A 14,378-nucleotide genomic window follows, 5' to 3' on the forward strand; every position below is an offset into this window, starting at 1 on the left:
CAAAAAGGTCTTTCATTATTGCCCTTCCCATACTGTTGTACTAAGCGGGCAATTTGCATTGGTATTTTAAGGGTAAATGTATGCACGTACTGCCTGTGCGCATGTAGATTTACCCAGACTGAGTGGATGCGTTAGGAGCAAAATTAAGGAGGACCTTAGGCTTACTTGTATTCTTTGATTTTCAAAATGGATGTATATGTACTGCCTGACATGCCAATTGCAATCATCACAAAGAAGAATATTGGATGTACCATCTTTGATCCATGCCAGACTGAGCAGTACTAGAGACTGTGCCTTCTCTGTTGCGGCACCTATTCTCTGGAATTCCTGATGGCGTGAAAGCTTTCAAAACGTTGTTAAAAACGTACCTGTTTAAACAGGCATACTACTAGCCTTTGTGGGATTTTGAATATTTGCTAGCATAATTCAGTTTTTCTGATTATGGACTGTTATGGTACTCCTGTGAATTTTTATGATTAGAAGTATGTTTTGTGATGGTTTGTGATGGTTTGATTTGTATATCGCCTAGACTACTGATATTGGCGATTTATAAATCCTAATAAAGATGTAAAATGTCAAGAAAAATGTCTGCATACACAATAGGGCAGATTTTAAAATGTACGCGCGTGGTCTATATTTGTGCGAGCTACCTGGCGCGCACAAATATACGCCCGATTTTATAACATGCGCACGCAACCTGAACCCCCCCCCCCCCCATACCTTTATTTCACAAGTTACGCCTGCCGGCCAACTGCCGGTGCATGATCCCCCGGCCCAGCGGCCTTGCAGAGGCCTCTGGCCACGCCCCCGCCCCGCTTCCGGACCGCCCATTTTTTCAAGCCCCGGGACTTACACGCGCCGCAGGGCCTTTTGAAAATAGGCCCTGCGGCGCGTAACCCCCCTCCCTAGGCACGTAAAACCTCCTGGATTTACATGCGTAGGGCTTTTAAAATCTGCCCCAAAAGGTAGAATTGTATGCAGGTAGGTTTGGTGGGATAATTTTCAAAGCGAACGTACATGCACAAGTTGGACACAGACTTCTTTGAGGAGACCTTGAAAATTGCTGTTTTAAATCTATTAGGCACGTTTCATTTTTAGTAGTAGTTTGTTTTAAGTTTATAATATTTTAAAGAAGCGATTTTCAAAAGGATTTACCCAAATGTATTGGTGTGTAGTTTAGTGTGTAATTTTTGTCTTTTATAATAGAAAAGTAGTCATGTTTTGGGATCACTGAAAAACATACTGAGAAAACTGTTCTTGCTTCATTCTTTACAGTCTTCTTTGGCCCCTACCTTTTCCCCACTAGTATTACAGAAAGTACAACTTAGACTCCATATTTGAGTACAAGATGAGTAATTAGGAAGCACTGCATATTTTTTGCCATAGGTTTGTGGGATATTTGTTAGCTCTCACTCCCTTTTGCTGGAAGCAGGCTGGCATATTTTACTGTCTACACACACAAGCCCACAACTCTTTGCTACACAGCCCTCCTTTTTCCTAACTTGAAGTTTGTAAGCTTCAGGGTCATGAAGCAGCTAGACAGATACTGAGCCTTAATTAAAAGCATAAGACTAGTACTAACTTAAAGCCAGCTAGCATATTGAGAGTTAAAACTTGACCTTGACTGGCTGCAACAGTCAAGCACAGCATATGCTCTCCAAAGCGCTGAAACATCTGGCAATTGCCCAGGCCTTAAGGGATGTATTTTATCTTTTGGGACACACAACAGTAGTGATTTTTTTGTTACCTGCTGCATGCACTGATTTCTGGTTATTATTTTGGGGTGTTTCACAATATGGCAATTAGCAGCAATGAACGAAGACAGGAAGTCTAGCATCTTAGATAACATACGCAGTGGGGGTTATTTTCAAAAGGATTTACATATGTAAATCCTTATGCCAGAACATTTTTTATATCCCTTATGCCAGAACATTTTAATATCCTTTATGCCAGAACATTTTTAATCTTAAAAGAGTTATTATGTAATGCAGGTTGCTCTTTATATTTTGTTTCCTGATTAATCTGTTAATTTATACCAGGTTATAATGTAATCGGTTAAACTATCGGTTTTAATCTGTTAAAATATACCATGTTATAATGTACCATGTTCCCTAAAGGCTCGCCTTCGGACAACTCGTATGTAAACCGGTGTGATATTTCGAATTGAATATCGGTATAGAAAAATAAATAAATGTAACGACTATTGTAGCAATTATCAAAATAAAGTGCACTTATCAGGATGAATCCTATGGACAAGTCAATGGCATATACTGTAGCAATTTTCAAAAGCCCACTTGAGTAAAGTGCATTTACTTGAGTATAACCCAGTTTTATGCATGTAAATGCTTTTTAAAATCAGGCCCGGTACATTTTTCCTATCAGTAGCTTGGCAATATTTCAGGGAAGTTTAAACCAAGAGATCCCTTCTGAGCATGTGTAGTCAAAAAAAAGTATATATAATCCCAGCACTCCCTATGCCAGACAGATTCCCTATTGAAACAATAGGGATCTCCAGCGCTGATTTGTCTCCAACTCAGAACTTGTTTAGCTGACTCACCATTTGGAAGGGCGGGAAACACTTTTCCAGGAAAGGTGAAAGCTTCCACTATGCTTTTGTATATAATTTTTCCCTACTGGGGGAATTGCTCTTGCTTATTGTGCTGATTTATTGTATAGATTTTGTTTATTTATCTCAGGTGTTCTCATAAGCACCTGTGTTGGTACATATATTATACAGAAAAATATATCTTTACATTGTTTCACATAAGAGATAGTGAGTTTGTAAGCATAATACAGACATAATACAGACTACAAGGCAAATAAAATATACCACAACAGAACCCACTGCAAAATGTCAAACAGTTTTGTGTGTGTTAGTGGACAATGGAAAATTGCTACTTTTATACGCATGACTCCTTTGAAATGTCCCTGAATTTTCAAAACATTGTACTGGCATAAATAGACTTTATGCATGTATATGCATATAAAAAAATGGGCTTTTGAAAATTGCTACAATATATGCTACTTTTACACACACAACCCTGAAAATTCACTCCTATGTACTTTATTATTTGTTCCCATGCTGGAATAGTTTTACATTTTAATATGTTTGCTGTGTAGTAATAGTATTGCATTGTTGTACAACACCACTTTGGACAACTTTCTAAATGCTGGGAAGGTGGTTTATAGATTAAAGAAGTAAATAATAAACTCTCAGCCAGTGAGAGAAATTGAAGGCATGTGAAAATGGGGAAACAAATAAAGGACAAAGTCTATCAGGGGTAAAATGTTATCAAACTATTGAACATAGGAATTCTGCTATAATACAAATAGTGCTAAGACCTATTCACATCTTTTGACTGCCTGTTACTAGTGCATTTTTAATAGTGTTTTATATATTTGGAATGGCCAAATCATTTGGCCAGTTTGACCTATCATGTAGATTTCCCCTGCTGTATCTAGAGGACACAGTAGATTAATGAGGGGGAGGCCATGGGTCAGGATGCACACCCGGGGTTTGCGAGCTCTCTGGAGCTAGATGTTAGGAGCCAGATTTTTCTAGATGGATATGGTCAGCCACTCACTCCTTGTGCAGCGTTCCAAGAATAAGGAGGGGGGGAAATAGAGAGCCTGAACCAAGGTTAAAAAAAAAAAAAAAAAGAAACATAAGCTAACATTATCTGAAAACTTACTGAAATTGGTTCCATTCATCATTATAGGATAAATATGATAAATGTGTGCTGCTTATTACAGTATATGCCATGTTATCAAATACTTCAGATTAAGTTAGACAGTGACTGAATGGCCGTGAAGTTTTTCTCATATTATTTGGGTAGAGCATGACAAATTAAATCTCCAACAGCTAAAACACGAGTCAAAACATTCACGCCACTAAATTAATCACCTTCATATTTCTTCTAGTAGTTCCGCCACGTAGATAGCCATTAAAAAGAAACTAACAGATCCCAACTTGTTTACTTAAAGTACTGCTTAATAATATTTTACCCTTCCCATTCATTTGTTAAATCATCTTGTGCCATCTGTTTATCTAGTTCATCTATTTTAAATGATTAATACATTAAAAGATCTTACTGGGATGAGGAGAGGGAGCCTTCCCTACGTCTGGGTAATCTATGAGCCTGGATGTAGAAAACAGCTTTAATGACCTGCATTTTCCCTGGTTCCAGTGCAGTGCACAACACGCTCCATCTTCGGAGAAGAAAAGGTCTGTTGTAGCCATAGTTTTAAAATGCTTAATAGCTTTGTCAGGGGTGGTTCATGTCCCCCAGCTCGACTCTTTTTTTTTTTTTTTTTTTTTAATGAATTTAAACATTTCTCTTTAATAGTAGAGGAGAATTAGGTTAGGAGAGAGATCAACAGAGAAAAAACCAGGAGGAGATTACCAGCGAAGTTGGGATGTGACCACAAACACACCTGTTCTATCATGTAGATCCCCCGTCTGTCTCTCACTCCAAATGGGATGTGTATATCTGTAGAGAGAGATAGGTATAGATATACTAGATAAAAGATATATTCTGATTAATTTGTACTCAAGGTAGGAAGCTGAAACAGGAAAAGCCTAAAAATAACAAAATGTTTTGTTCTACAAAAAGGAATAATAAAATTCATTTTTGCTCCCTAGCAAGCAATGGGCTAGATTCATTAAGGCTTTTCTCCAATTTTGTGTCTATGGGAAAAACCCTTAGTGAATCAGGTACAATGTTAGGATTCTGAGATATCAGATGGTGTGTGAACCCTGGACCGAAGTGAGAAGTGGTACCGCCCACGGGGAGGAGCCCCGTGAGCCTCACTGTCGGGAGGCTTAGGTCTCAGCCAAGGGAGGCACAGAATGAATAAAGAGATAGAAGCAATACCCATGGAGTGTGAGAGAGAGAGAGGGTCACAGAGGCCCTGAGACACAGGGTCGATGGGATAGGTAGTGCCCTGAGGGGATACCTCTGTAGTGCTGGTAGTAGTCCTTGAAGCAAGTACACCGGTGTCCTGTAGAGATGGTAGTGGCCCACGAAGCGGGGTACACCGTAGAGATCTTGATAGATATGGTAGTAGCCTGCGGAGCGGAGTACAGCAATGATGTCCTCAGTAGAGATGGTAAAAGCCTGCAGAGTAGGATACACAGATATGGTCCTCAGAAGAGGTGACAGCGGTCTGCAGAGCGAGGAGCACAGTCGAGGCCCTAGGTGGAAGTGGTAATGGCCCGCAGCGCGGGGTACACCGATGAGGGTCTGTCAAGTAGCGGTCCGCAAGGCGGGATGCTCCAGTGAGGTCCTCGATAGCGTAGTATAGCAGGCACCTCTGATGGAGGTCTCTGAAGTGATGGTAATGGCCCGCAACACGGGGTACACCCAATAGGCACTTGGTAGGTAGGAAGTGATCCGCAAAGCATAGTACTCACAAAAGAGCAAGTTGGTTCCAGGAAGCCTCGGGGAATGGAGCAGATGGAGTTCCAGGCATCATGCCCTCCGAGGAGCGACTAGCCAGGACGAGAGAGAGGCCCCCGAGTAGCGGATACCTGAGTCGTCCACATCGGAACTGGAATCTGGAACGCAGGGTCCTCAGGAAGTGAGGCAGAAATAGCAAGGATGACACTCTTTGCCAAATCATCTTCGGAGAGGGCCAGCAGATTTAAATATCCACAGATCCTGACGTTATCTGGAGGGGACGCTCCCGAGGTTCCCGCCATGACGTGGATAAAACTGGCCTGTATTTGCGCGAGCATGCCTAGAGGGACCTGATGGCAAGATGGTGGTTGGCGGCGTCCGTGTCGACCACCATAAAACATACCATGCATTAAAGCTAAAAGTGAGTAATACACATTTAGATTCAAAATCTAAACTAAAATTAAAAAAATCAACTTAAAAAACAATAAAAATAAAGGCTAAAAACAGATACAAACTATAGTAAACTATAGAAAGTAAAATTAAATATCTGTATAAATACTTAGGACATAAATATCTGAAAAATCAAGAGGAGCAGTTCGTCTTGAAAGGCCTTTGTGAAAAGGAAAGTTTTAAGGGACTTCCTAGATTTGGCATAGTTTTTTTCAAGGCGTAATGCCAAAGGAAAAGAGTTCCAAAGACTTGGGCGACAGATAAGCAAAGCAGATTCTCCGAGTGTGCTCCAGTCTTATCAGTTTAGGTGAGGGGAGAACTAGAAGCTCTATTTGTGAGGAACATACAATATATGTAGATAAATATGGAAGAAGAAGATTGGACAAATGAAGGAGAATCCCAGCGAAAGGCCTTGAAATTTAGACAGCCAATCTTGAATTGAATTCTGTAAGACACTGGAAGCCAATGAAGTTCGATGAGAAGTAGTGGACGTCATCAGATTTCCTCTTACCGGAGATTATTTTAGCCGCTGTGTTCTGAACTATTTGAAATCTGCAAACTTGTTTGGAAGAGAGTCCATGAGGGATGACTTGAACTCAAATATTTAGTTACACACTTGCATGGAAAACAGTTTAAAAAAAAAAAAAAGTGAAGTCCCAAGGAAATAACTTTACAGAGAATATAGACACATTTTCTGATCACACATAAAAGCCTTTCTGTTTTTAAAGAAAAGCCTAATAGACCAGTTCTTGTTTGCTTCAAGAGTAAATGTCACAACCAGAAGTTGCTTGAGTATAATAAGATTTAAACTATCCGAAAGTTTCTTGCAAACTTCTTGCAGCATTAGCTCTCATATCCACTCCCATTTGTGATCATAATGAATAACAAATTAATGAAGTTACATTTTGAAAGTATACCAGAGAGAGTTGCATATTTCTTATGTAATTTGTACCATTTAATACAAAAATATCCATTGGATTTTTTAAATTGTGACAAAATTGTGACATCTTAACAAAAAGCATAACACATTACTTCATATTTTGGAGAATGTCATTTTTGCTGCTTTCTTTCATGAAACAAAGTAATGAGGATAATACAAGAAATGCATTTACCATTTAATTATGTCCCTCTGGCAACATACTCCATAGTGCAAAATTTCAATGAACAATTTACTGTTTTTTGCTGCCATCTGGTGGCTACTGATAACATAACCACTTTACTTTTATGGAAATTTCGCCCATTAATTATTTGAAGCTATAGCATTAGTAGTTATAATGTTTTATTTGTTTTTTAAATAGTTTCAACCTTGCCATATTAGAGCCAATTTTCCAAGGATTTAGATCCAAACTTTTGGAGTTAACCACTTAAATTGGCCGTTTTGAAAATTTACTAGGGTAGAATGCCTAAATTTAGGCTCCTAAATGTAGGGTTCTAAAAATAAGTGGCTACAGAGGCAGAGTTAGGGCAGGAAAACAAAGTTAGGAGCTTAGCACTGATTTTCAGCATTAGACATCTAACTTAGGAACCTAAATGTAGAGCAGACTCTCAATTTCAGCTGAAAATAGGCACCCAACCTAGATATTTAACGTAGGCTTAGACTCATCATTTTGCGATAAATATAGCAAAAAATAGTGCCCATGATGATAAAAAAAAAAAAAAAAAAAAAAAAAAAAGGGGCATGGTTAGGATAATTTCCCTGGTACCACTTTGCTTAGCTATTTTACCACACCCGTGATATTTTACATCGCGAGCTGAGAAGTGCCCAGACAGGCTTTTATCGCATTTTGGGGCTGCTGCTGGCAAGAGAGCCTCGGCAGAGGCTCACAAAAAAACTGTTTATCCCACTGTAAGAGGGGGCACTAGTAACTCTGAGTGAGGTTTGTGGGGTGGGTTCTTGGGGGCAATTTTACATGCACAGTCATACGCACAAACAGCACAGTTGCCATCAGTGAAGATTTTATGTGATTTGGAGGGATGAAAGGTGGAAAAAGAGATTGGCAATTTCAACTAACATTGTGGTGGCATGCACGTGAGGCACGACTGCCTATTCGTGGATTGCATGGAGCTGTTCCGCAACAATGGGGTCCATCTCTCAGATATGGGATAGGACCTGTTCTTGAATACTTTGAGGCTGGCTATTCACAGTGTGCTGTTGGGCTTCTAGTTATTGGCTGCGGATGTGTTGGGGGATGGTCCCAGATAAGCCGTATTGTACCCGGGCCCTATGGCAGGGATACCCAAGCCAGGAGGGCAGTCAGCAGTTGGAGGCAGTGCACAGCATGTGGTACACCATACCTCGATATGATGAGGGCTGTCTATCATAGGGGCTTGCTGGCCCCAGAACGGCGGCAGACTGGACACCGCCACCCTATGATTGGGCTGTCAGCTTGCTTGGGCAAGGCAGGTGACCGGGAATGCCCTGGAGAATTACCTCCCGGAGGACAGGGCCTTGACTGGTTGTGGTGGGCCCTGAGCTGGAGGTGACGTGCTGCCTGCCCAAAGGGGGCACTTTGGCAGTTAGATCTCTGTTATGGCTCGGGTTCACGGTTATGGTTGTATTTTGTTATTAATAAAGCTGCGGCCAATTTTGCCCTACATTTGGGATCTATGATGATTTGGAATCTGCAAGTGTTTGCTGCTATCGCTCCCCACCACCACCATCAGCAACAGATGATCACTGCTACCCGAATTATGATGTTATCACAGCAGTGGAACTTCTACATTTGCTAGAATGTCATTTTAGATCCCTTAATCATTGCTGTTGTATTTACCTTGGAGATTCTTAGATTTGTGGTATCAAAGACATATTACAACCTTGGATAAAGTGGTGTGGTTGCCGTGTTAGACAACTCGAATGCACAGATACATCAAAATATACCGTTTTATTGTACTAATGAAAAGATTTCTTAACTAGTTTTCAAGAGCTAATACTAGGGATGTGAATCGTTTTTCTGATGGATGAAAATATCGTACGATATTTTCTCATCCGTCAGGAATCGGGGAGTCCCTGAAAGAGATAGGAAAACCCCACAAAAAAATGTTGTGGGGTTCTCTTATCATTTTGGTGGGGGGGGGGGGGGGGGAAGAAAGGGCACACAAAAACAACCCCCAAACACACCCCCGACCCTTTAAATCTCATTATATAGAATCCCCCACCCTCCCGACCGCCCCCCCCAAAAAAAAAACTTTTCTAAAGTACCTAGTGGTCCAGTGGGGGTCCCGGGAGCGATCTCCCGCTCCCGCACTGTCGGCTGCCACTAATCAAAATGGCACTGATGGCACTTTGCCCTTACCATGTGACAGGGACTATTGGTGCCATTGGCTGGCCCCTGTCACATGGTAGGAGAAATGGATGGCCCGTGCCATTTTTAAAGATGGCGCCAGCTGTCCATTGTTGGGGGGGTCGAGGGGGGATTCTATATAATGAGATTTAAAAGGGTTAGGGTGGGGGGGTTTTTTTCCCGGCTCCGGACAGCCGAAAAAAAAAAGCATTTGAAACCGCGAACGAAGATTTTCTGCGGTTTTACTACGAACCCGATACCAGAAACAAGTCCAGTACCAATTCACATCTCTAGCTAATACCCTCTTCTTCAGGTCAGAATTTGAATGAGCAAAAGATAACATTGTCAAAAAAATAAAGTAGAGAGGCTGCCATAAGTGAACCATTCTAGTGATAAGGGGAAGGGGTGAAGGGGGTTCGATGGATGATCAAAAGGTGTCATTTTCTGATCATCCATCAAACCTTCCCTCACAAATTCATCAAATTATAAATAATGAAACAAACCTGGTATAAACAAAATACTAGCAATATTGTCACCATCTCATTAGAAGCTTTTTCATTTTAATTATTGTTCACTCAGAGGCATAGGTATCATCATTTGTGTATTGTGGATATTACGGTACCTACCATTTTTCTTTCTTGAGAACAGAGTGTGATTCTGACTTTTTGTTGTCAGGAGCCCAGAACTGCGAGGATCCGAAGGCCCATTCTGTATTGAAGGAAGGCACTCATCTACAGATTCCAACAAAGCTTCAAGTGGAGATGTTTCTCCTTACGACAATAATTCTCCTGTACTGTCCGAGCGGTCATTACGAGCCAAACAGGAAGATGAGGTCTCCAGTTCAGATCATCTTTTCAAGGTTCCTGAGCAGTACACATTGGTTGGCCACATGCAGCCCAAATCAAGGGATGTCTCAGCTGGACTCTGGGCTGGAAAAGGTAATGCAGAGTTTTCACATGTGGGGTTTGGGTTGTTTTTTTTCAGTGTCCTTTGTGCAAATTAATACCATTGTTCAAATGCATGTACAGTAAACATAATTACATTTATAGCATCAGTCCATAAAGAAAATCATACAGAATTGATCATTAAGCATGACTGCAATGGTAGTGCAGATTTTTCTCTTGATCAGTGTAGCTGGCAGTGGGAACATGATTCGTTTTCATGTTACACAATAGTTTTTTCACCTTTTGGCATGAAGCACTCTACTACCACTGAAATGAATAGTGTACTGTTAATACCCAGGCACATTCCCCAGTACTAACCAGCCTAACATGAAAAGACCCATTAACCTGGGAGAACACTCCCTCTTCAAAGCCCACATACACACGCACCCTCCCCATGCTGAGCTGCATAAAGTTTCAAGTTTTCGGCACTGCACTGCCAAATCATTCCTGGCTTGGCATGAAGGGATCTTTGAAAGCATCCAGCTGGCCTATTTGCCTTGAGTTAGAAGCTTGCTACAAACATTTTAATTTTAACATGCTTTGAGTAAATACAGTCAGCTGCTATAATCAGTGCCAAATAGGAGAAAAAATGTTTGGGGATGACATTCAGGTCTTTCTCACTTTCCCCACCCTTCTCCCACTGTGTCTGCTCAGCTTTCATCTCACCTTTCTACAGTGTCTGCTTGGATGCTCTCATACATCTTCATGCTGAATCTCACAAAATCCTGTCCTATATTTTCTGGCGTATTGAAGTTTTTTTGCTCCATTCTCATTTTCTTTCCTTTGATTCTCGCTCTCTCTTCCAACACGACTTTTAAGATGTTGAGTTTACGCTTGATTCCAGTATATCTCTTTGCACTCATATGTCCGTTCTGTGCTTTTTCTATGGTTTTAGTTGCTTAACATTCAAACAGTCTACTCTTCACTGACATTTAGGAGGTAATTTTCAAAGAACATAAGAAATTGCCATGCTGGGTCAGACCAAGGGTCCATCAAGCCCAGCATCCTGTTTCCAACAGAGGCCAAACCTGGCCACAAGAACCTGGCAATTACCCAAACACTAAGAAGATCCCATGCTACTGATGCAATTAATAGCAGTGGCTATTCCCTAAGTAAACTTGATTAATAGCCGTCAATGGACTTCTCCTCCAAGAACTTATCCAAGCCTTTTTTGAACCCAGCTACACCAACTGCACTAACCACATCCTCTGGCAACAATTCCAGAGCTTTATTGTGCGATGAGTGAAAAAGAATTTTCTCCGATTAGGCATTATGTGTGTAAATGTAACATACTATCGTAGCAATTTTCAAAACCCAGTTATATGCATGGAAATCCTTTGAAAGTTACCTTCTTATGACTTCTTCTCCTGGCCTGGCTACTATAGTAATCTGCTCACTGGTCTTCTAGATTCCACAGCTAATTCTGCTGCGCATATGCTTCCAACATCTCCCTGTTAACTCTGTTACTAGTAGGTTCTTTGTATTCATTTGCAGTCACATTTCTTGACATGTTCAAGGTTTTGACAGTCATCTGTAAATGAATCTGTGGTCTTGCTCCTGCCTCTCTTGTTCGCCATTCCACCACAGCTTGCTCTCTGATCACAGTTAGGCATGCTGCTTTGTTTCCCTCACACAAAATGGCAACTGCTCCTTTCGATGCCCCCTTTAGCACCCACCCTCTGAACTACAATCACATATTCAAAATATTAGCGCTCTCAACACCTTCAGATCGTTCCTGGAAGCTCTTTTCTTCCAGCTCACTTTCCCTGATGACCCAGTTTATTATTGCAGACTTTGGCTCACTTGTTGCTTGCCTTGGTATAGTTTTACCTCATATTGTATTTTCATTTACTGCAATATACCCTGTGTAGGATGCTATTGAATAACTGAAATAAATACAACTTCATAAGCAAGTGAGTGAGAGGGCGACAAATGAGTTGTAGGTGATGCCTTTTCTATTGGACAAATTTTAATGTATTTATTTAATGCCTTTGTGAATGGCTTTCAAAAGTGTATCCAGAGGTGATGGACTGGATTAGAAATTGGTTCACTAGTAGATGACAGATTGTGTGGGTAAATGAAAGTTACTCTAAAGAGAGAAAGATGATTAGTGGAATGCCTCAAGGATTGGTCCTGGGGTTGATTCTCCTCAATATATTTGCGAGTGATATTAGAAGGTTTAGAAAAGTTTGTGTGGATGACACTAAACTGTGCAACAGAGCAGACACCCCTGAAGCAATACACATCTAAGTGATCTAGGAAAGCTTGAGGAGGATTCAAATGCTTGGCAATTAAAATTCAGTGCCCAAAAAAGTGGAGTCAGGCATGTGGGGTGCAGAACTCGAAAGGAGTTGGTATGCACTTCGGTCGTGAGAGGCTGTCGAGCATGGACTGGGAGAGAAACCTCGGGTGATAGTGTACGATGGTCTGAAAGCAGTGACTGGGATCAGAGGGGTTCTAGGCTGCACAGAAAGAGGCATTACCAGCAGGAAAAAGAAAGTGATAATGTCCTTCTACAAGTCACTAGGGAACCCTTGCCTAGACCGAGACGGTAATTTTCAAATAGGAGCGTGAGCGCACATTTAAGCATGTGCATCAGCGCACACTTGGAGACGAGGCAATTTTTATAATGTGCATGCAAACTCGCGCATGTTATAAATAGCCTAGGCGTACATATATCTGCAGCTAATTTTAAGTTTGTGTACGCCCAGCAGCAGGTCGGATTTGAGCTTCGTGAGGGAATTGTTTATATTAGATGCACATCCACACCATGACCGGTTTTACCAGTTCATCCACCAGTGAACCCAGTCTATAGAGCTAGGTCCTCCAAACCTCTGGTTCTTTAGTCTGCACTCCCCCAGTTACCCCAGACCCCTTAAACCCCTCATAGATGCCTGGAAATACTTTTATTAAGACTTGCACCTCTTCCATAGGAAAAGTAAAGTTACACGGCACTGGATCTGGGTTTGCGCTCCCAGGTGCTTATTTACTTGAGCACACATCTCTTGGCCCTGCTCTGCCCACACCACACCCACATTACATCCCTTTTTTTGTCCGAAGTGAGATATTCATGTATCGGGGCCTTGTGTGCGCTTTTAAAATTGGTTGGGCGTGCATATGTCCTACATGCACACATACACACCTCCTGATTTTGGTGCATGCCCAGCTTTTAAAATTCACCTTTATGGGTTCGGGTCTGGAGGCTTTATCTTACATAGATAGGGAGAGAACAGAAGTAGGGCAGACAAAGTCAACTAAAATGGTACAGGATCTGCACCAAAAGAAATATAAAATAGACTGCAGGACCTAAATAGGTGTACCCTAGAAGTGAGGAGAGATGTGGAGGAATTGATGAACATTTATATACCTGAAAGGTTTTAAAAATTAGGGATGTGCTTTCTTTTTTTAACGATAGGGAATTTCGTATGAAATTCCCTAAATCGTCATGGTTCAGCAACACTGAAAACCGATTCCAATTTCCCCGAATTTTCGGGGAAAATCAGTTTTCAGGTTAGCGCACTCTAACAAAAACCGTTAATTTTTGTTACTTTTTGCTACTTTTTTGTTAGTTTTTGTTAGCGCGCACTATGCCAAAAACCGCTTTTTCACGAAAAAAAAAAATGCCGATCCGCAGGAAAACGAGATTTTCCCGCGGCCACACGAACCCGAAAGCGAAAATGATCGGGCACCTGATGCACATCTCTTTTAAAAATACATATGAGACAGACCTTTTCCAATTAAAAAGAAGCTTTATAACTAGAGATCATGAAACTTCAGAGGGCTAGTCATAAGAATTTCAGGAATTTTTTCAAGGAAATGGTGTGGATCCTTGAATACTCTACTGAAGGAGGTGGTGAAGCAAAACCAATAGCAGAATTGAGAAGGATGTTAGATAAATGCTGAGGGTCCCTAATGGCAAGAGGATGGAAATGAAGCATTGGGATAACCAGGGATAACTTTTCTGTATGGGGGTGACCTGCATGGAGCAACAGATACAATGCTTAACACCTTGCTGGGCAGATTGGATTGCACCACTTTGGTGTTTCTCTGCTGTCATTTACTATGAAATATTTTCATTATGTTTTGTAGTACTTTATAATAAATCATTCACAGGCAAGAATTTCTCAACCTCTAAACCATGTGCAACTAATGATAAAACAGAACAACTGATAATGATGCAATTTTTCAAATTATATCTATTAGGAAGAAATCCTCCATTTTTGCCTTGATTTATACTATCAACAATGTTTTAGGAATAGGCTGACTTGCATGTAGTGACTATCACAGAAAACCATGACTGGATA

The 14,378-nt window shown here is 41.0% G+C and overlaps 1 protein-coding gene across 1 annotated transcript in view; it reads left to right on the forward strand.

Moving 5' to 3' along the window:
- Positions 1-14,378, forward strand: part of ARHGAP6 (Rho GTPase activating protein 6) — a 269,412-nt gene that overhangs the window by 224,568 nt on the left and 30,466 nt on the right. The window contains 1 exon segment of the mRNA XM_029603281.1: positions 9,806-10,068. Within this exon segment, the coding sequence (XP_029459141.1) occupies positions 9,806-10,068 (263 nt within the window).

This window comes from Rhinatrema bivittatum, chromosome 5, assembly GCF_901001135.1.
Source record: "Rhinatrema bivittatum chromosome 5, aRhiBiv1.1, whole genome shotgun sequence".
NCBI lineage: Eukaryota > Metazoa > Chordata > Amphibia > Gymnophiona > Rhinatrematidae > Rhinatrema > Rhinatrema bivittatum.